The 24,059-nt window shown below is 41.6% G+C and overlaps 1 protein-coding gene and 1 long non-coding RNA gene across 3 annotated transcripts in view; both read left to right on the top strand.

Annotated features, from left to right (window-relative positions):
- The window catches only part of GRIN2A (glutamate ionotropic receptor NMDA type subunit 2A), a 457,913-nt gene that overhangs the window by 278,890 nt on the left and 154,964 nt on the right, over positions 1-24,059 (top strand). For both annotated transcript variants that reach the window (XR_009733472.1, XM_061401104.1), the window contains exon 4: positions 18,365-18,479. Coding sequence is in view for 1 of the 2 variants with exons in the window: in XM_061401104.1 (XP_061257088.1) it covers positions 18,365-18,479 (115 nt within the window). In the remaining variant the exon portion in view is untranslated. The remainder of the gene's footprint in view (positions 1-18,364; positions 18,480-24,059) is intronic.
- LOC133238227 (uncharacterized) lies at positions 9,573-11,258 on the top strand. The gene is made up of 3 exons (XR_009733474.1): positions 9,573-9,812; positions 10,253-10,328; positions 11,107-11,258. It is a non-coding gene; the product is annotated as an uncharacterized LOC133238227 (long non-coding RNA).

Here is a 24,059-nt window from a genome sequence, read left to right as displayed (position 1 = left end):
ATGAGAATGTTTAGGTTTATGTCTTAGCAACTTTCAGATAGCACATTATTAACTATAATCACCATGCTATACATCGCATTTGCCTGACTTGTTTGATAACTGGAAATCTGTAATTTTGACCCCCCTTCACCCATTTTGCCCCACTCCCCACCCCCTGCCTTGACAATGACCAATCTGTTCTCTGTAATCTATGGGCTTGGTTTTTGTTTTTTTAGACTCCATATGTAAAGTGAGGTCATATGGTATTTGTCTTTGTCTGACTTAATTCACTTAGCACAATGCCCTCAAGGTCCATCCATTTTTTTCACCAGTGGAAGAGTTTTCTTTTTTATGACTGATTGATATTCCACTGTGTGTGTGTCACATTTTTTAATCCACACATCTGTAGATGAATTGTTGCTGTTGTTGACTCGCTAAGTCATGTCCGACTGTGACCCCATCAACTGCAGCACGCCAGGCTCCCCTGTCCTTCACTATCTCCTGGAGTTTGCTCAAACTCATGTGCATTGAGTTGGTGATGCCATCCAGCCATCTCACTTTCTGTCATCTCCTTTTCCTCTTGCCCTCAATCTTTCCCAGCCTCAGATGGGTACTGAGGTTGTTTCTGTCTTGGCTGTTGTGAATGATGCTGCAGTGAACGCGGGAGTGAAGATACCCCATTCCAGATCCTCTTTCCTTAGAATTTAACCTGAAAGTGGGATTACTGTTGAACCACTTCACATTCCCACAAGGAATGTGAATTCCCAAGGTTCCCCTTTCTCCACGTTCTTGCCAACAGTTGTTATCGCTTGTCTTTTTATCTTTTTGATAAGAACCATTCTAAAAGGTATGAGGGGATGTCTCATTGTGGTTTTCATTTACATTTCCCTGATGATTAGTGGTGTTGAGCATCTTTGCATGTACCTGTTGATTATCTTCTTTGGAAAAATATCTATTCAAGTCCTTTGCTCATTTAAAAACCAGATTATTAGTCTTTGCCCTGTTGAGCTGTGTGAATTTCTTGTATTTTTTCTATCAGATCAGATCAGTCACTCAGTCATGTCTGACTCTTTGCAACCCCATGAATTGCAGCACACCAGGCCTCCCTGTCCATCACCAACTCCCGGAGTTCATTCAGACTCATGTCCATCGAGTCAGTGATGCCATCCAGCCATCTCATCCTCTGTCGTCCCCTTCTCCTCTTGCTCCCAATCCCTCCCAGCATCAGAGTCTTTTCCAATGAGTCAACCCTTCACATGAGGTGGCCAAAGTACTGGAGTTTCAGCTTTAGCATGATTCCTTCCAAAGAAATCCCAGGGCTGATCTCCTTCAGAATGGACTGGTTGGATCTCCTTGCAGTCCAAGGGACTCTCAAGAGTCTTCTCTGACACCACAGTTCAAAAGCATCAATTCTTCGGCTCTCAGCCTTCTTCACAGTCCAACTCTCACGTCCATACATGACCACAGGAAAAACCATAGCCCTGACTAGATGAACCTTTGTTGGCGAAGTAATGTCTCTGCTTTTGAATATGCTATCTAGGTTGGTCATAACTTTCCTTCCAAGGAGTAAGCATCTTTTAATTTCATGGCTGCAATCACCATCTGCAGTGATTTTGGAGCCCAGAAAAATAAAGTCTGACACTGTTTCCACTGTTTCCCCATCTATTTCCCATGAAGTGATGGGACCGGATTCCATGATCTTCATTTTCTGAATGTTGAGCTTTAAGCCAACTTTGTCACTCTCCAATTTCACTTTCATCAAGAGGCTTTTTAGTTCCTCTTCACTTTCTGCCATAATGGTGGTGTCATCTGCATATCTGAGGTTATTGAGATTTCTCCCGGCAATCTTGATTCCAGCTTGTATTTCTTCCAGCCCAGCGTTTCTCATGATGTACTCTGCATATAAGTTAAACAAGCAGGGTGACAATATACAGCCTTGACGTACTCCTTTTCCTATTTGGAACCAGTCTGTTGTTCCATGTCCAGTTCTAACTGTTGCTTCCTGACCTGCATATAGGTTTCTCAAGAGGCAGGTCAGGTGGTCTGGTATTCCCATCTCTTTCAGAATTTTCCACAGTTTATTGTGATCCACACAGTCAAAGGCTTTGGCATAGTCAATAAAGCAGAAATAGATGTTTTTCTGGAACTCTCTTGCTTTTTCCATGATCCAGCGAATGTTGGCAATTTGATCTCTGGTTCCTCTGCCTTTAAAACCAGCTTGAACATCAGGAAGTTCACGGTTCACATATTGCTGAAGCCTGGCTTGGAGAATTTTAAGCATTACCTTACTAGTGTGTGAGATGAGTGCAATTGTGTGGTAGTTTGATCATTCTTTGGCATTGCCTTTCTTTGGGATTGGAATGAAAACTGACCTTTTCCAGTCCTGTGGCCACTGCTGAGTTTTCCAAATTTGCTGGCATATTGAATGCAGCACTTTCACAGCATCATCTTTCAGGACCTGGAACAGCTCCACTGGAATTCCATCACCTCCACTAGCTTTGTTCGTAGTGATGCTTTCTAAGGCCCACTTGACTTTACATTCTTATATGGTATATAGTTTTCAAAGATTTTTCTCCCTTTCCTTAGGTTATCTCTTCTTTTTTTTTATTTTTTTGCTCTGAAGAAGCTTTTTGTTTGATGTAGTGCCACTTGTTTATTTGAGCTTCCCCGGTAGCTCAGTTGGTAAGGAATCCACCTGCAGTGTGGGAGACCCCATTCTGATTCCTAGATTGGGACGATCCCCTGGAGAAGGGATAGGCTATCCACTCCAGTGTTCTTGCCTGGAGAATCCCATGAACACAGGAGCCCGGCGGGCTGCAGTCTGTGGGGTTGCACAGAGTCGGATGTGACTGAGCGCGTAAGCACAGCACCCGTTTCCTCTTGTGCTCTTTGTGTCTAGGCTGACCTTTCTATCAGAGAGGTCATAGAAATGATCCTTGGAGAGAAGTTTAGATCAAAAAAACTCTGGGATCCCTGATAAACCTCGTATCCCAATTCAGACTACTTCTTGTATATTTTTTTTAAAACATGGTGTTTTGAGTCTTTATTGAATTTGTTACAATATTTGTTTCTGTTTTATGTTTTGGCCCCTTGACCACAAAGCATGTGAGATCTTAGGTCCCTGAACAGGGACAGAACCTGCACTCCCTGCATTGGATGGCAAAGTGTTAACCACTGGACCACCCTCTTTGTTATTTTTTAAAAATGGGGTTTTTAAATAATATTAAAATACACATAAAATTTATATAATATAGCATCCAATTTATATTTATAAAATTTATATAACATATAACATAAAATTTATCATCTTAACCATTTTAAACTATATAATTCGGCAGTGATAAGTACATTCAAAGTGTTTTTCAGACATCATGACTCTCTAGTACCAGATAGTGATTCCACAGATCAGTAGTTCCTCTGTCTTTTGCATTACCCCAGACGATTCCTGTCCTAGTTATGTACACCTAAAGAATTTAAAACAATATTCAAAAAAAAACTTGGACCTGAACGTTCATAGCATCAGTACTCACAGTAACCAAAAGGTGTGAACAAATGTCCATCAACAGAGGGATGGATAAGCTTAATATTTATGTCCATACAATGGAATATTATTCAGCCAGAAAGGAATGAATACTGATGAAAGCTACATCAAGGATGAACCTTAAAGACAGGATGCTAAGCGAAAGAAGCCAGACACGGAAAGGTCACACACTGTATGATTCCATTTATATGAATATGTTTATTACCTTTTTCATATCTCTAAGCCCTCTGTGATATTTTTCACATTGTACTTCTTATTCACATCGATTTACCTTTTTAGAGATAAAATGTCACTGCAGTTTCTGCCTAAGCAATGATATCTATGAAATAAGGGGTCTGAGGTGCTAGTTCCACTTTAAAATATATATTAAAATAAACAGATTTGATTCTACGAATAAAAGTATCCTATGCACTTATCGAAATGCATCTGTGTGCTACCTGAAGTGTACACTTAGGGCGTTTGGGAAAACAGCCTCCTGGTTCCTCTTGGCCATCAATTCCTTCCTCAATGATTCACACGGCTTCGAGACTCGAGCTGTCCAACACTGGCAGATGCGGGCCGCATGTGGCTATTTAAATTTAAGCTAATTAAAATAAAGTAAAACGGAAAATTCAGTTCCCCAGTCACACTGTCCACATTTCAAGCGCTCGGCAGTGCCAGGTGATGAGCAGCTGCCTCCACGCACATCACAGATGTATGAATTTCCATCCTGGGGGGGAAGGTCTATTGGACACAGCAGGTCCAGAACTGGCTTTCATTCTTCCTGTTATCCCAGGGAGGCGCCCCATCTCCCGGGTCCTGTGGGTAGGTCAGTGTCTCACTCAGCACCCTCGCTTCCCACCACTTGTTCCTGGCTGACCATTCATCCCCCAGCCAGGTCTGAAATTGACCTACTTTTCCAATGTCACCAGGGAGGGCGTGGTGCCAAGGCACAGCATGGGGCCCCTTCCTGCTTCCTGTGCACCAGCTCCAGACTCCGTCCATTTTCTCTTTTTTCTTTTTCTTTACATTGGAGTATAGAAGTTTCTGCTGTGTGACAAAGTGAATCAGCTCTATGTATGCATATATCCCCTTTTAAAAAGATTTCCTTCCCACTGAGGTCATCACGGAGCATTGAGTAGAGTTCCCTGTGCTACTGTGGGTTCTCTTTTTACCTCTCTCTCTTCCTCCTACACCGCCCTTTCCAGCTTTCCTGAAGAGCCCTGCTCTGCTTCAAACTCCATTTCATTTTATTATTCAAGTGGGAGAGAACACCCCCTCCTTTTCCCAGGCTTCTCTGTCCACTCTCTTATTTGTCTGCCTTTCTCTCCCTTCCCCATGCCTTTCCTTCTCTCTAACTTCTCTTCCTTCATTTTCCCCTTCCTACTCTTATGTTTCCTCTTCTTTTTACTCTCCCCACAATCATCTCCCTGGGGTTGTAAAAGGAATCCTTTAAAGCGATATGGAAAATGAATAGGAAGAGGACCTATAGAAAGAAAGAGCTGTATTCTTTCTATTATTTATAGAAAAAAAAAAAAAACAGCCATCGTTGAAACAGCAATTCTTCTTTGCTCTTTAGGAGGTAAATACATGATTTTCTTCCCCACCAAGAAAGTGATCTAGCATTTATGGATGAAAATATGACTATCGGGGCAGGAGGCAGGACAGGACTGTGGAGCTGAGTTTACCAGGGGGCACATTTCCACACCAGAAATCCATGGCAGGATGTGAAACATTATTACTGCTGGATTTACACAGGGCTGTCAAATTTCATTATGAGATGAGGCAGCATTTAGACCGCTATTTAGGCCAGGACATATTTAACTCTGTCCTGATGGGTGTGAGGTGTCACCCAGCTCACCGGGACATTCTCTGTGCTACTGAGGGCTCCAGCTCTGGCCAGATGAAAACCTGGTCCTGTTCATTCAGCAAATGGTCACTGATCACCTACCATACTCTGCACACTGTGCTCAGGGTGCACGGCGTGCAGCAGCAACTCAGACAGGGCCCCGGTCCCAGGAATTTACCCTCCAGCCAAGGATGGATGGATGGATGTGGAATGTGCACAGTAGGATGATGCATATGTATGTGGAAAGCTCTGCAAACACCAAGGTGGAGAAGGGAGCTGCGGAGGAAGTGATGGGAGTTCTGAGGAGGGTATAGGGAACCCTCCTACAGGATCAGTGAACATTTTGAGAAGAGGTGAACTCTGTGCTGTTTTTTTGGAGGGGTCTGAATATATGAATATTTAGGGGAGAAAAGTCTTTGTACTCATTGAGACTTTAATGAATTTAAATGATAGAAAACCAATTCTCATTAAGCTCAGAAAAAATAGAATAGGAATTTCTCTCGCATTCCAGTGATTAAGACTCTCTGCTTCCAATGCAGAGGGCACGGGTTCAATCCCTGGTCAGAGAACTGGATCCTGCATGCAGTGCAGAGTGACCAAAAATTTTTTTAAATAAATGAATTTACTTATTAAATTTATTCATAAATACATATATTGATTAATTTTATTCCTAAATGATTTAAATAAATTTAATGAATATTAATAAAATAAATATAATTGATTAAAATTTATTAATTCAAATTAATTTTTTTATAAAATAAAATAAATTTAATTAAACAAGATGAATTGGTCTTTTCAACTGGAAAGAATATGGGGTGTATGTCTTACCTGCCAAATCTTGATCTAGGCTCAAATGGTGTCTTCAGATCGCTGCCTGTCTGTCTCTTTGGCTCTCATTCTCCTCTTTCTCTGTCCTTTCTCTCTGTTACAGCTCACTATTTCATCCCAATAAGATGGGGAAGAGCATCATTTAAATAGGTATGGGTTCACCTACTTTTGTCACTGTATCTCCTTAAGTCAAAAGGGTGGATATTTTCTCTAGTTTCAACAGAAAATTCCCAGAGAAAGATTCTGATTGGATGAGCTTGAGTCACGTGCCAATCCCTGACCCAATCACTGTGGCCAGAGATACTTTTGTTGGTCAGGTAGGGGAAAAGATACTATCAAGAAACAGCCATAGGGAGAAACAATAGTTTTTACTGTTTTCTCAGTAAAAGAAAATGTAGGAATAATAACCAAGGAGTGGAAATTCACAAGGACACTACGAGTCATTTGAGTCTGCTCCAAAGCAGGGTCGGTAAAGAACAGTTTTTAGGAAGGAAGGTTGAAAGCTAAAGTTGACTAAGGAGCGTGCATTTTAGTTTTGGACATTAGGGAGCCATTTCAAGCTTTTATGCAGAGGTACATATAACAGAAACTGAAGTTTCAGAGCATTTATCTGGCAGGTAGGCTTACTATGAGTGCAAGGGATGATATACAGGGAGTCAAGAGACCAGGTAAGATCTTTCAATAGCCCGGGTAGGAGCAGAATATTTATTTAAAGTGTTTAAGTAATAAGCAACAGAAATTAATTCTGACTAGCTTAATTTACTGGAGAAGGCAATGGCAACCCACTCCAGGCCTCTTGCCTGGGAACTCCCATGGGTGGAGGAGCCTGGTAGGCTGCAGTCCATGGGGTCATGAAGAGTCAGACACAACTGAGCAACTTCACTTTCACTTTTCACTTTCATGGCAACCCACTCCAGTGTTCTTGCCTGGAGAATCCCAGGGACGGAGGAGCCTGGTAGGCTGCCATCTATGGGGTCACACAGAGTCGGACACGACTGAAGTGACTTAGCAGCAGCAGCTTAATTTAAACAAAATGAGATAATAAATGATCGAAAATCTATTGGGGATCCATTGGGACTTTACTGGAGTTTCTTGAAAATCAAGGTAAATGTTGAGAAGCCAAGGTTTGGAAAGGTCAGGAGGTGAGCCTACATTTACTGATGAAACAAAGTTACTATCACCTTGGACCAGATTGAAAAATTTCTGGTCTCTGTCTCAGCTATAAATTTTCAGATTCCTAGGTGAGAGAATCTGAGGGTTCTAGCTTGGGTCAGGTGCACTACCCTCTCCCACCAGATCTATTTTTTTATGGTCAAAGGAGAGGAGAAAAATAAATGTTCTGGTGTATATAGTGGTGGAGGCGGGGGTTAGTGTTTTTCAAAATAAGGGGGCTCATTGTGTGTCAGTAAGCCACCCTCCAAAGGATGCAATCTTGTGAGCTGTACTGGCATAGAAGGAAGCAGGGTTTTTGCTAAAGGAAGGAATATGAATATTCATAAGTTTAAATTTAGAACAGAGACTTCAAATGAATGGTTAGTAGATTGCTATATTTCATTTACAATATTATTTTTAAAATAATTTGTTGAATGCCTTTAGCTGGGATTTTCACCATTCTCAGTAATCTTGCATCTAGTGCATTTTAGTCCTTGATGTTACCTGTCCAATTTTATACCTGGAAAGCATGAGAGTTTTGTTTGTTTTTTTTCCCGGCAAATAATTGCTTTACAATGCTATGCTACTTTCTGCTGTGCAAGAACATGAATCAGCTATGTGTATACATATATCCCCTCTCAACTCCCCTACCCCTCTAGGTCATCACAGAGCACCAAGTTAAGCTCCGCTGCTATACCTTATGTTCCTACTAGCTATCTATTTTACACATGGTAGTGTATATATGTTGATGGAAAGCATGAGAATTTTTTAGTCTTTCAGAGAACTTAACTTGGTGTTTTCACTGAAAAAAAAAAGCAAGTAGAAATGGAATAATGGAAGAATAATCAGTATTCTGAGAGATTAGATCCCCTGTTAATGTTCCTACAGCATCAGGTACTTTAGTTGTGGGTATATTACCATTTATTGAAATTATTGTATACTACCTGCTTTTTCATTAAACTCTAAGTAACTTCCTGGGAAGGACCACATGTTTTTTACTTACCATTTTATCTCCTGCATGTTGCTGGCATATAGTGGTTACTCAATATTTGTTTAAATTGATTATGTATTTGGTAAATGAATTTGAAACCTTTCTATAGATGTGCTTTTGAGGTGTTGCTTACCGGACCAAACTCTTAATTTTTGATCCATAACTTGAGGTCCTGGTTTTAGCACTGAATGGCCCCTCCCCCAGGAAATCTCTCAGTTCTGGGAAAACTGGCATAGTTGTTCATACCATTTATGAACAATGAACGGTTTACATCATACCATTTATGAGCAACAAACATCTACGGTGACCTAAATGGTTACGTTTATGTTAATCCTACCTCTTAGCCCCACCACCATGAAACTTCCCATTAACTTTGTGTAATTGCTTTGCACTGAATGTTTGCATTCTCCCAAAATTCACATGCTGAAGTTACGATGAACTCCAGTGTGATGTTATTTTGAGGTGGAGCCTTTGAGAAGAAATTCGGGTTAGATGAGGTAGTGAGGGTGGGGCCCTCATGATGGAATTAGTGCCCTGAAAAAAGAGGAGGAGACAAGAGAGCCAACTCTTGGGCCATGTGAGGACACCACAAAGTGGTATGTAAACTGGGAAGAGGATCCTCATCAGAACCTCTATCTGTCCAGGCTTGACCTTGAACTTGCAGTCTCCAGAGCCATGAGAAATAAGTGCTTGTGGTTTGAGGCACCCAGTGTATGGTGTTTTGTTATAGCAGTGTGAGCAGACTAAGACAGCAGTGGTTTCCCCATTGATGCAGGAGTGAGGGGAAACTCACTCCTGGGAGTTGGATGATTTGCTTGAAGGTACAGCATCAATCATGGTGGATTTAAAAACTCAACTGCAGCTTGAAAATCCCTAATCTGCTCTTCCCTCTACATGACAATGTTCCTAGAGTTCAAAGTACTGAGTTATGAACTCTTGTCCTCAAGGACTTTGTAGCCCAAAGATGTAGTTGTACACGTGATGAGTAACACGGGGGCCCTTTTTGCATCACATTTATCACAGATTTATGTTTTATTTTCACAATTCTTCTGGCAGATGGTAGTATCAGGTTGTATTAGTCAGGGTTCTGCAGAGAAACAGAACTAGCAAGATATTTATATAGAGAAAGATATTTACTATGAGAGATGGGCTCACAAGATGATGGAGGCTCAGAAGCCCCACAGTCTGACCCCACCTTTCTCCTCTGCCTTTGTTACCTCATCGACTTTTCCTTCCCTCATTAATATGTACTGAGCAGCTTCTCCATGCCAGCCACTGTTCCGGGTTCTGGAAGGAGGATACAGCAGAGAACAAAAGAGAAAATTTCCCTCTTCTCACGGGGCCTAGGTTCTAGGATGGGGGATACCCAGAGATTCTTGGATAAATTCACACTTTGAATTGATCCATTCTGCATGTTTGGGAAAGATGAGGAGTCAGTATGCATGTACATCTGCCTGTTTGAGATCCTGAATAATCTGACAGCAGAGACACAGGTGATCTAGGAAGCTTGTAGAAACTGCTTGTCACGTGGCCTACTTTTGTCTGGTTCTCTTGGAATAGATGCTCATTGCAAGGACTGGATCCACTGACCCCTGTGCCAGTCAGTTCCAAATGCTTAGATGAGGCAGAGTCATGAGGGGCTCATGGTGACATATTCAGTACTATTTTGATAGTGTTGCAAAATACTATCCAGAATTTCAAGAACTTCCACATCCTCCACCAGGTTCCTGAAAGAACTACACATATAAGGAGCAAGAGATCCCAAGAACAGCTTTATTAATGGACCCTCAGTCTTCCAATAACTCCTGATAAAGTAGAGTTAGAGCATACATATTAGATCCTAAGTATTGGAGCTTCAGCTTCAGTACCAGTACTTCCAGTGAACATTCAGGGTTGACTTCCTTTAGGATTTACTGCTTTGATCTTCTAGCAGAAGCTCCAGTACTTTGGCCACCTGATGCAAAGAGCCGACTCTTCGGAAGAGACCCTGATGCTAGAGAAGATGGAAGGTAAAAGGAGAAGGGGGTGGCAGAGGATGAGATGGTTAGCATCACCGACTCAATGGACATGAATGGAGCAAACTCCAGGAGATAGTGGAGGACAGAGGAGCCTGGTTGTGCTGCAGTCCATGGGGTCACAAAGAGTCGGGCAGCCCTAAGCGATTGAACAATGTTAGATCCTACGCCATAGATCCTGTTCCCACTGCAGACTTTTAGCCAGATGGGTCAGGAGTGTTGTGTAATGACAGGATGAATAGAATAGTCACACTTATAGAGAAAGCTTTACCCTAACTTACTCCATGTTTTAGACTTAGAAGTTATATTCAAAAGACAGTAGGTGGGGCAAGTCCTCAAAAATCACTTTTGGCTCAGGTATGCTCACCAAGCAGAGACAGGAAGCCCAAGAGATATGAAGGGCAGGCTGGCATCTGGGTCAGCACCCTTGCACCATAGTCCAGTCCAGGGGTACCTGGAGCTCTGAGCAATCAGATTAGCCTGGGGTAGGGACCTGCAGGGTTCATTGCCTCCCTTCAGAAACGGGGATTAGCAGCCCAGATGATCCTCCAGCATCTCAGAGAAGGCCCTTTAATTTCAAAATTTAGAAGGAGAGAAGATAATTATGTGAAACCATGACAACTACTACTACCCCCGCTGTCATCATTTACCAGACACCATTATGTGCCAAACACTCTGCTGGTCACATTACATACCTTGTCTTGTTAAATTTCATCTAATGTAAGCCCTGTGATTACACAGAGATGTGGCCATTATAATTTCACTTTTACAGAAGAGGAAATGGATGCTCTGAGAATTTAGGAGACTTACCTGGGATTGGAAGCCACAGAACTGCATTCTAACCCCGAGCTTTCTGATTCCCAAACTAAGCAGTCGTCTTGCAGAATTGCCTCTCTACAGTTGCACAGAAAATAAACATTGAATGAACACGATCTCAGTGGCCTATGGCCACTCGTTCATTTGTTCCTTTATTCAACAAATATGTTTAAGCTCGTACTGCAAGACACTCTAAAGTGTTTTAGAATCTCAGTGATCAAAAGAAACATCCTTGCCTTTTTGGAGCTTGCCACTCCTGTTCTAATTTTTTTAAAAATTAGTATTGCTTAGCTGACAATTAACATTAATATGTTGTTTTTTTCTTTTGTAATTTGGCCACAATGGAATTTGAGAAAGAGTAAATATTCACTCTCTTTTTTTAACCCAGTTTTTTATTTTATTCTTTTTTTAAATTTTTTTTTTTTTTGCTTTTTCATAATGCTGTCATTTCTGAGCCCGTTTTGAATGCCTTGCTGGCCTGGATTATGCAGATCTGTGTGTTGGAGTTATTATATTTCAGTCCTGACATTTAAGTTTCAGCTCTGTGGTCATGCCTTTGGTAATCATTCAAGGGAAACCGGAAACCACCAATGAGTATATGAGACTGAGCACGGGGCAAGGAGGAAAGTACACTCATCAAGAGCCTCGCTGAAAGGAGATGGTGTGAGGATGTATTTGGAGAAGATGTGGGGCAGGAGTTGGGAATTAAAAGTGATAAAAGCTCCATGACTTTGCTCTAAAGAGAGGATTCATGCCCATAAGGGAAGGGTTAATGGAGGATAAGAAGGTGCTGAGAAAGGCATCCAAGTGGAAGGGATTTCAAACCACCAGGAGGACGTTGGAAAGAGCCACAACATTTTGTAAAAATGAGAGTGTCTTGAGAACTGAAAAAAGGTTAAAGAAAACAGTGACTCTGTTTTCCAAAACATGTAAATTAGCTGACAAATGAAAAAAATGGTGACACCCAAAGCAGTCCAAGTAGAGATTTAAGGGATAGTGTGAGTCGGGGAAAGGCCTGGGAAACAAGGGAGATAGCAAAGCAGATGGAAAATTCACTGAAAATTGAGACACACTGAATGGGTTATGGTGGCATTTATGAAACTGTAAGGAATTAAAGTCTGAAGGGAAATAGTGAATAATAAATATGTCTAGAGAACATTGCAAACAATCAGATTTGGGAAGTTAAAGGAGAGTTACGAGGCAAAAGAGAGAAAATAGAAATCTGGAGGAAGGAGACATTTTAAGTAATAGTTAAAAGCTTATGCAGCATATATTTGGATGGCTTATTTTTTCTTTCTTTCTTTTTTTTTTTTTTATTGGCCTTTTTAGGTGGTGCTAGTGGTAAAGAACTTGCCTGTTAATGTAGGAGACATAAGAGACTCGGGTTAGACCCCTGGGTCGGGAAGATCCCCTGGAGGAGGAAATGGCAACCCACTCCAGTATTCTTGCCTGGAGAATCCTATGGACAGAGGACCTTGGTGGGCTACAGTCCATGGGGTCACAAAGAGTTGGACACGATGCAAACCATATATGGATGACTTTTTTTTTCTTTCTTTTTTTTCTTTATTGAGGTATAATTGCCTTACAATGTTGTGTTAGTTTCTGCTGGACAAAGATGTGAATCAACTGTAAGTGTACATATGTCCCCTCCCTCTTGGACCTCCTTCCTGCCCAGCCACCCCCATCCCACCCTCTCGGTCATCACAGAGCACCGAGCTGAGCGCCCTGTGCTGGACAGCAGCTCCCCACCAGCTATCTGTTTTACACGTGGTAGTGTATGTATGTCAACCCTAGTCTCCCACTCCATCTCGCCCTCTCCTTCCCCCGCTGGAGTCTGTTCTCTACATCTGTGTCTCTACTCCTGCCCTGGAAATATGTTCATCTGTACCATTTTTCTAGATTCCACATATATGCCTTAATATGTGGATGGACCAAGAATCTGTCATACAGGGTGAAGTAAGTCAGGAAGAGAAAAGCAGATATCATATGGTTGGCTTTTGACGAAAAGAAAGCAGTCTGGCAATGAGGGAATGGAATGGTAGCAATAAGCATGGCTGTACAGGGACTAACAAGGTTGCGTTTGGGGCAGTGTGTTAGGAAATATGTCAGAGTAGAAAACTATTTAACAAAATGCATGGAAGCTTTATGTAAAGGCTTAGCAACATCTGTGTACCAAAAATTGGACTGGATGTTTCCATGAACTATTGCTAATCCCGCTCACGAAACTTGGGAGTTAGGGATCAGTTAGGTTGAACCACATGAAGGCGTCACAGTTAGTTCATATGGTTTAACCTGATCCGTTTTTACAAAGAAGGAAATTGAAGCTCAGAGAGTTTTAAATGTACAACCCTAAGAGACAAAGCTGGGGAGCAGCAGAGGCAGGGTTTGATCCCAGCAGTTGCTAGATAGCAATTCATTCTTTTGTTCATTCTGCACCTGTTCATTTTAGCACCTCCTGTGAGCCAGGCGCTCTGTTCAGAACTAGCAATAAAATACAAAACAAGGCAGGAGAGGTCCCTGCCTTCATGATGGATCTACTGGTTAAGAAAACAAGACAAAACACCAAAGATGGTCCTGCATAGCTATCCAATAGAAATATAATGTAAGCTATTTATCTTCTTAAATTATCTGGTAGCACTTCGAATAAGTAAAAAGAAGATGAAATTCATTTTAATGATGTATCTTATTGCAATCAACGTGTCTAAAGTATTGCAACATGAAATCAATATAAATTTATTCAAGAGATTTTACACTTTTCTTTTTTTCATACAAAGTCTTCCAAATCCAGTTTCGTCATGCCCTTTTAGCATATTTCTATTCACACTAACCACATTTCAAATGCTCCATAGCCACCTGTAGTTGGTGACTGCTGTTTAAAGCAGATCTTGATAAGATCTTGAAAGAACTTGATAATCCTGACCCAAATTTTTTTGGTGGTGATAATGTAGGAAAAACAGTCCACCATGTTTTTCCATGTTATTTCTGACCCACATACACCAACCATTCATAGGGCACAAAATACAAGGGACAGAAATGTTTCTTTCACCTGGGACTTCAGCTTCATACACCTGAGGCTGTAGGTACCAAAGGAAACTTGGATGTATGTGCATCACGTAATTTACATATTTTCTGTTACGTGTGTCATTGATTAAAAACGGCTTTGCACTTCACAATCAACAGACAATAATAGTACAAAAAATGGATCCTTTGCAAGCCACCAGAGCCTTCCCCACATCCACGTTTTGCCAGCATGCCCTCGTGTGTTTATTGCTCCTGATGGAAATATCAAAGATGTAATTCGAAGCTTAGCAGCAGCCAGAATTTCTTATACTTTATCTGGTCACTAAAAGTTTGTAATCAATTTTCAAGAGATAAAACAGTGATAAGATTTTACTGTTTAATACAAGTGCCCAGCAGGTGTTAATGGGGACCAAGCAGTGGGGTGTAGAATGGTCTTTCCCTGGGTAAAGAATTTTTCTCTAGAGTGAGTTTAAGTGGGAAGAAAGCCTGCGGAAATATGGATTGTCCTTCCTAGAAATTGGATGGTGGAATTGAAGGTAATAGGTACTTGTTGCCTGCCAACTTCATAATGAAATTACTGTTGAGCAAAAGAAATTCTGTTAGAGGGCTTTTTCCCCTCCCAAGGGACAGAAGACTCTTAATAGGAAGAAAGCTAGAAAGAAAGGAAGGAAGGTAGAGAATATAAACACTGAGTATATGAACTCATTGGCCCAGAATATTGAATCTTAAAGGAACACAGAACAGTTGGAGTTGTCAGAATTTCCTTACAGTTGTTTCCATATAATCTGAAGAAAAGAAATGGCATCTGAATAATGTCCCTGCTAATTCCATCTGATTTCACTACAAAATGGGAGGCAAGGGAACAAGTGGGGGAAACAGAAGTGGGGAACGAAAGGAGAGATTTAAGTACATTCAACTGGCAAATCGGAAGAAGAGCAGGTGCTCAATAGGGCATGCCAGCTCCTAGATTAAAGCAGTGACAGCAACATCCGTTCACACAGCATAACCCTGTGAATGGCTCTCCTCCGGGCCAGGTGTCCAAGTCAAACCCAAAGGATTCGTCCGCTGGTCCGCCTTTTCCAAACATATAATGAGCTGGGTATTTCTAAAGCTCTTGTGGATGGACTAAATTTCTCAGTTTCACTTACATTTGGGGCATTAGGTAGACTGAACCTGAGCTCTAGTTACCTCAAGTTATTGTACAATCAAAACTTGGCTTGAGAGCTTATTGGATTACATTTAAAACAAGCAAAACCCCTCAATTAATCAGCTGGCCTACCTGTGAGTTTTAGACTGCAGATACAGAGTGACTTGGTGATGGATTCTTTTTGCCAGCCCAGATAAAGTCCACTGGTGGGCTTTGTCTGTAGTTTTTATGCTGAAACTCCCTGGGCAGTGTCCCATCGTGATGTTTCATGGGTCTACGCCCTTGGCTTTGCAGTTTCCTGTGTGCAGTGAGTCACTCCTCCCCTCAAAACCTTCCATGATCCTCATGTCCTTCTGATCAAAATCCAGACACTTAAGGCCCCTATGATCTGGCTTCAGAGATGCTCTGTGGATGCATCCCACTGCCTGTTGTTCTTACTAAGCTATTTCCTACATCCCACAGCACGTGTCACTTCCTTTGCTGACTCTTTTTTGTTGAAGATGACTCCTCTGCTCCGAATATTCTTCCCCACCTCTTGTCAACCCCTTTGCTCCTGAAGATTCCCCTGGAAGCCCTCCCTGTGTCACGGAGCTCACATTAGGGACCCTTCCTCTACGTTCTCACGACTTCTCCTATTTACAGAGCACCAGGACACGAGTGGCCTTCTACATGCTAGCAACGTTTGCGTGTCTGTGTCACTGAATTGTGAGAATGGAAGGGGTGGGATGGACACTGTGTTTTCTATTTCTGTATTTATAGGACTCGCTGTAAGGCCTGGCACATAATAGACATCCAGTAAATAGTTGTTGAATCCATAAATTATCTTCCTAGGAAATTATCAGATGTACCAAATAGGATAGTGATTGCTCTTTGCCTCTTCCAGAATAGCAGTGTTTGATTTTTTTTTCTGTGTTTAAACAAAGAGTATCTTTGTTAAAAATAAAAAGTATTTGCAGAAAATTTCAAGAGTACAAAGATAACACAAAAGAAAATAGAAAGTACCTGGAATCTTTCCATGCATAGACAAACCCTATTTTTATCTTCTTTTCTGCTTGTTTAACAGTAAGTAGTGAGAATTATCTTCATGCCATTAACTTTTCTTGAAAAACATGATTTTTTAAGGACTCAAAGAGGCCATTGAATGGATCCACAGAAATGTTTTTTGCCTTTCCCCCACTTTCTTCACCTTGAAGACCTGATTCTTTCCCCAGAGGACAAGTCAGGTCTTGTGTGCTGTGGCTGCCCGGGGGCAGACATGTGATCAATCAGGCCAGTCACGTGGAATTGTTGTTATATTCTAGTCCTCTTCCTTAGTATTTTACTTCTTCAGCTGCTTTTGTTGTTAAGGGAATATAAAGCAAGAAAATGCTCCGGCTTTGAGATACCCTGCCTTTCTGGGGGTGTTTGATTGCTTTCAACCACCATACTGCATTTGCTGACTATCTGCTAAGTGCTACGTTTTCTGGACATCTTTAACAGTGTCACAGTTTTCTCAAGCTGAAAAGGAAATGTGAATCCCTGAGAACCTTCCCTCCCAAATCCTGTTTTGTTTCATGTCAGCGCTGAGCCTTGGCAAGTGGTTTTGAGAAGGGAGGGTTGGAGATGGAGTATTGTGAGACAGACAAGCATCCCTTGTGATAAAGATAACTGATGGATGTTGTACAGGGCAGACACTGAAGACCCATTCATGATGCTTCTCTCCTCCACCCTCACATCTAACCTGTCCCTAAATACCTGCTAAAAACTTCTCCACTTGATCCTGTGTGTTGGGGCTCCTGCTCTTCCTTCTCCTCCTCTTTTGGGGTCAAAGCCAGCATCATCTCTAACATGGATTAATAAGAGCACTGTAACCAGTCCCCCATACTCACTGTGGTCCTCTGCAAGCCTGTTCTCTACACCACCTTCAAGTCTGATTATATCACTGCTTAAAATCTTCAATGTCCTTCTATTGTCTTAAAGCAAAGACAGGACTCCTTAAACGGCCTGAAAAGCTTTGCACTGTCTGCCGCATTCGCATTCTCACCCACACCACAGCCCACAGTCCCTTGGCGCTCTCTGCTCCAGCTGCACTGGTTTGCACTCAGGCCTCGGTAAGCACTACCACAGGACCTTTGCCCACGCTGCCCCCTTTGCTTGAGTGTGCTTGTGTCTTTTCTTATCTAGTTAATGCTGCCTCATCCTTCGGGTCAAGCTGCACTTCCTTATAGAAGCCTGGTCTGAGCCCCGTTTCACTTTCACGGAGCACATGCACCCCACCCCCGCCATCCTGACACTTGTCATCTGTTGTTGTTGAGTCCCAAAGTCGTGTCTGAGTCTTTGTGGCCCCATGGTCTGTAGCCCACCAGGCTCCTCTGTCCATGGGATTTCCCAGGCAAGAATACTAGAGTGGGTTGCCACGTCCTTCTTCAGGGGATCTTCCTGACTCAGGGATCAAACCCACATGTCCTGCATTGCAGACAGATTCTTTACCACTGAGCCACCCGGGAAGCCCAACACTTGTCATATAGCTGTAATTAACCAATTAATACCTGTCCTCTCTCTTAGACTATAAGCTTCTGGAGAGCAGGGATCATGTCTATTTTCTTGTTTATCCCCAGCCAACTAGCTGATTACTGGCACGTAGCAAATATTTAATAAATATTAGCTGAATGAATAATGAATTGATGGGATATCATTTCTTTGATGTTGTATACCATATGGCTTGTGAGCAAGCAGTTTCCTTTAGAGTAGCTTATTAAAACATGCTTTCAGATCCTCTTGTTAGAAGATCATTGAACAAAGGTCTGTAGTTTGACAGGACAAAAATGTTCCAACTTATCTGTTAATCGCAACCAGTTACGGGAGTCTGGGAGTGATTACAGGCTCATGGAAAAGAGTGCATGGAGATGAGCAGAGCCTGCACAGGTACTGATGCTTCCACAGGTAGAGGCTGCTGGCAATGAGTTTACACCTTCTCAGCATTACACGGATGGTGGCGTCCGCTCATTTGTCTGAAACCTCTTAGATTTTCCCCTAAACATTTGTCTTTCTCTCTTCCTTTCTCCAGATTCATGGTCAATGTGACGTGGGATGGCAAAGACTTGTCCTTCACTGAGGAAGGCTACCAGGTGCATCCCAGACTGGTGGTCATCGTGCTGAACAAGGACCGTGAGTGGGAAAAGGTGAGCAGCCTTCCATGTGCCGAATACAGGGGAGGCAGGAGAGGATGGGCAGAAGTGGGCTCAAACTCCTCCTTTCCCCAAAACGTTTCCCCCTGAGCAGCTGCAGATGCCATCTCAGGGCCCCACTGGGAACAAGACAGACAGATACTGTCAGGCGTGATGGAGGTGCTTTCCTTGGGTGGACTTGGGAAGTTGTGTGTTGCTCTCTGTGTTGGGTTCACAGATCTGAGTAGGGAGCATCCTGGAAGGACTTAGAATAATTTAAAGTCAGTGAAGTTTGGTTCACATCATTACAATAGCAAGTACTGACTCTATGGCAGTGATCACACCAGTTTCCGGTTTGTCTAAGCCTCATAACTTGGTATCATAGTCACACATTTGGCCCATGAGTGAACCCCCTATATCTTTATTTGTTTGATCTTTTGCTTTGAGTCCAATCAATTCCAAAACTTAAACGTATCCATTCTTCAAGTCATGGGTTGGAGAGGGATGTTCTGTTTCTTGTAAAGCACATTTTCCAGTGCATGTATGTTAACTATTAAAAAATATAAAAACTCAGTGTACAGGAAAAGCTTATCTGACATACCACACAAGCTGTGTCCTGAGTCAGAGAGGAGAGACCTCACAGGGAGATGGAGATGATCCTGTGAGTATAGTGGCAACATCTGGCCCAGCGACATTCTTCCTTCCTCATAACTAACTCTCAGCTCTCAAATTCAGTTCAGTACAGTTCAGTCACTCAGTCATGTCTGACTCTTTGCAACCCCATGAATCACAGCATGCCACGCCTCCCTGTCCATCACCAACTTCCGGAATTCATTCTGACTCACATCCATAGAGTCAGTGATGCCATCCAGCCATCTCATCCTCTGTCATCCCCTTCTCCTCCTGCCCCCAATCCCTCCTAGCATCAGGGTCTTTCCCAATGAGTCAACTCTTTGCATGAGGTGGCCAAAGTATTGGAGTTTCAGCTTCAGCATCAGTCCTTCCAGTGAACACCCAGGATTGATCTCCTTTAGGATGGACTGGTTGGATCTCCTTGCAGTCCAAGGGACTCTCAAGAGTCTTTTCCAACACCACAGTTCAAAAGCATCAATTCTTCGGCTCTCAGCTTTCTTCACAGTCTGACTCTCATATCCATACATGATCACAATCATAGCCTTGACTAGACGGACCTTTGTGGGCAAAGTAATATCTCTGCTTTTTCAATATACTATCTAGGTTGGTCATAACTTTCCTTCCAAGGAGTAAGCGTCTTTTAATTTCATGGCTGCAATCACCATCTGCAGTGATTTTGGAGCCCCAAAAAATAAAGTCTGACACTGTTTCCACTGTTTCCCCATCTATTTCCCATGAAGTGATGGGACCAGATGCCATGATCTTAGTTCTCTGAATGTTGAGCTTTAAGCCAACTTTGTCACTCTCCTCTTCCACTTTCATCAAGAGGCTTTTTAGTTCCTCTTCACTTTCTGCCATAAGGGTGGTGTCATCTGCATATCTGAGGTTATTGATATTTTTCCTGGCAATCTTGATTCCAGCTTATGCTTCATCCATCCCAGTGTTTCACATGATGTACTCTTCATAGAAGTTAAATAAGCAGGGTGACAATATACAGCCTTGACGTACTCCTTTTCCTATTTGGAACCAGTCTGTTGTTCCATGTCCAGTTGTAACTGTTGCTTCCTGACCTGCATATAGGTTTATCAAGAGGCAGGTCAGGTGGTCTGGTATTCCCATCTCTTTTCAGAATTTTCCACAGTTTATTGTGATCCACACAGTCAAAGGCTTTGGCATAGTCAGTAAAGCAGAAATAGATGTTTTTCTGGAACTCTCTTGCTTTTTCGATGATCCAGTGGATGTTGGCAATTTGATCTCTGGTTCCTCTGCCTTTTCTAAAACCAGCCTGAACATCTGGAAGTTCACGGTTCACATATTGCTGAAGCCTGGCTTGGAGAATTTTGAGCATTACTTTACTAGCGTGTGAGACGAGTGCAATTGTGTGGTAGTTTGAGCATTCTTTGGCATTGCCTTTCTTTGGGATTGGAATGAAAACTGACCTTTTCCAGTCCTGTGGCCACTGCTGAGTTTTCCAAATGTGCGGGCATATTGAGTGCGGCACTTTCACAGCATCATCTTTCAGGATTTGAAATAGCTCAACTGGAATTCCATCACCTCCACTAGCTTTGTTTGTAGTGATGCTTTCTAAGGCCCACTTGACTTCACATTCCAGGATGTCTGGCTCTAGATGAGTGATCACACCATCGTGATTATCTGGGTCGTGAAGCTCTTTTTTGTACAGTTCTTCTGTGTATTCTTGCCACCTCTTCTTAGTGTCTTCTGCTTCTGTTAGGTCCATACCATTTCTGTCCTATATCGAGCCCATCTTTGCATGAAATGTTCCCTTGGTATCTCTAATTTTCTTGGAGAGATCTCTAGTCTTTCCCATTCTGTTGTTTTCCTCTATTTCTTTGCATTGATCGCTGAGGAAGGCTTTCTTATCTCTCCTTGCTATTCTTTGGAACTCTGCATTCAGATGCTTATATCTTTCCTTTTCTCCTTTGCTTTTCACTTCTCTTCTTTTCACAGCTATTTGTAAGGCCTCCTCAGACAGCCATTTTGCTTTTTTGCATTTCTTTTCCATGGGGATGGTCTTTCTTTTTTTTTTTTACATTTTTTTTAAAATTTTTATTTTATTTTTAAACTTTACAGTATTGTGTTAGTTTTGCCAAATATTGAAATGAATCCGCCACAGGTATATATGTGTTCCCCATCCTGAACCCTCCTCCCTCCTCCCTCCCCATACCATCCCTCTGGGTCATCCCAGTGCTCCAGCCCCAAGCATCCAGTATCGTGCATCGAACCTGGACCCCTGTCTCCTGTACAATGTCATGAACCTCCATCCATAGTTCATCAGGCACTCTGTCTATCAGATCTAGTCCCTTAAATCTATTGGTCATACCTGAATGGTCTAGTGGTTTTCCCTACTTTCTTCAATTTAAGTCTGAATTTGGCAATAAGAAGTTCATGATCTGAGCCAAATTAGTCATCATAATATTGCATGGAAAGCAGAATAAAAGATAATGAAAAGGAAAAAGGGTTATATTGTTATCACATCTTTTTGGACAAGCAGTGCCATATCTCTGAACCACTTTAGCAGCCCCAGATTTGTCTTCACTTGGCACGTCAGACCTAGGGGTAGGAAGGCATGGGATATAGTGTGGAAGTCATATTATACTTAACTAGTATCAGAAGACAAGACTGTGCAAACAGAAGCATTGCCTTTGGGGTAGGGGGCCAGTGACAGATTCCTGCAGGGGGATGATGAAGAGGAAGCTTCGGAGTTTGTGCTGCTACATCCAGTAGCTACAAAGTTCACATTCCTTCCAGTGCACTTGAAACAGTGACCAAAGCCAGCTATATGCTGGAGCCTAAAATAAGTCTATTTAAAAGGATTAAAATATGCCCAGTGCATTCTTTGACCATAGCAGCATTGAAATAAAAATTAATGATAAGAAGATATGCAGGAGACACAGGTTCGATTCTTGGGTCGGGAAGACCGCCTGAAGAAAGAAATGGCAAGTTGCTCTAGTATTCTTGCCTAGGTAATCCCATGGACAGAGGAGCCTGGTGGGCTACAGTACATGGAGTCACAAAAGAGTTGGACATGAATTAGCAACTAAACCACAGCAGTGAAAGCACAACATATCAAAATTTGAAGAATAAAGTTGATGACATGCTAAGATGGAAATTCATAGCTTTCAATGCTTATAATTTTATAAAAAGGAAATTGTAAAGTCAATGATTTAAGCTTCTACATTAAGGCACTAGATAAAAAATAGAGCAAACTAAACCCAAATGAAGTAGAGGAAGAATATGATAAGCATAAAAATCAACGAAGTAGAACATAAAGTATAAAGAAAATCAACAAAGCCAATAGACAATCTGAATAGTTCCTGAGAAACTTGATTCAAAACTAAAACCCTTCCCATTTAAAAAACAAAACTTCAGGCCTAAATGGCTTCACTGGAAATTCTATCTATCAAATATTTTAAAAAGAAATAATGCAAATCTAAACAGAGATTCTCAGTATTTTAGTAATCATAGTTCACCAATATATTGGAAAAGGAAACTACATTATGGATAAGTGGGGTTTATTCTAGGAGTGCAAAATTGGTTTAACATCAAAAAATAAATCAATATAATTTGCCATATTGACATAATAAGGAGAAAATTATATAATCATCTCAATAGATGCAGACAAAGCATTTGACAAAATCCAATATCCATTTTTTTTTTACTGGAATATAATTGCTTTACAATGCTGTGTTGGTTTCTTTGTACAACATCATAGACCAGCCATATGTGTACATGCATCCCTCCCTCAGGAGCCTCCGTCCCACCCCCTCATCCACCCCCCTAGGTCATCAGCGGGCCCCGAGCTGAGCTCCCTGTGCTGTACTTCCCACTAGCTATCTGTGTTACACATGATATTGTATGTACCAATATCCATTCTTGATAAACAAGGACCATTCCTCAATCTGACAAAACTTATCTATGAAAATTCTGTAGCTAATATCTTGTATAATGATGAGATAATGAAAATAGGTTCATAAATATATATTGAAATGATTTTTGATGAGTAATTATAACAATGGGAGAAAGGAAAGCCTTTTAAATGAGTGCTGCTAGGTCAAGTGGATATTCTTAGTGAGGGAAAAAAAATGCAAAATAAACAAAAAGCAACCTTGACTCCGTTCATACTATACATAAAACCTTAAAAACAGACTTAAATGTAAAATTTCTATAAGAAAAAATTAGGAGGATATTTTTGAGCTATAAGAAAGGATACTGTAAAAGTCATAAACTGAACTCCATCAAAATTTAAATCTTTTGCCCATGTATAGACACTGTTAGAAAATGAAAAAGGCAAGCCACACATTCAGAAAAAATATTTTTAAAAAATTATCTGAATCAAAGGACTCATATCCAGAATATATAAAGAACTCCTATAAATCAATAATAAAAAGAAAATCAAAAAAAAAAAAAAAAGAAAATCAACACAATTAAAATGGGAAATTGACTTAGGAATTTTACCAAAAGATTTAGTCAAATGGCCATTAAATACATGAAAACATGCTTAATATCCGTGATAATCAGAGACATGCAAATTAAAACCACAGTGAGCTACCACTTCATACCCCCTGCTTGGCTAAAATAAAAAGAACCAACAGTACCAAGTGTTGTTAAGAACATGTGGTGGTTTGGTCATTCAGTCGTGTCTGACTCTTTGTGACCCCATGGACTGTAGCCCACCAGGCTCCTCTGTCCATGGGGATTCTCCAGCCAAGAATCCTGGAGTGGGTTGCCATGCCCTCCTCCAGTGGATCTTCCCAACCAGGTATTAAACCCAGGTCTCTTGCATTGCCGGTGGATTCTTTACCATCTGAGCCACCAGGGAAGCCCTTATGATCCAGCAATTTCACTCCAGCAATTCACTCCAGCAACTCACTTTAGTGTTTTTGCCTGGAGAATTCCATGGACAGAGGAGCCTGGTGGGATACAGTCCATGGGCTCACAAAA

Source organism: Bos javanicus, chromosome 25 (genome assembly GCF_032452875.1).
Source record: "Bos javanicus breed banteng chromosome 25, ARS-OSU_banteng_1.0, whole genome shotgun sequence".
NCBI lineage: Eukaryota > Metazoa > Chordata > Mammalia > Artiodactyla > Bovidae > Bos > Bos javanicus.
The sequence above is the reverse complement of the archived record's forward strand: the minus strand, read 5'-3'. Positions and strand labels throughout refer to the sequence as shown.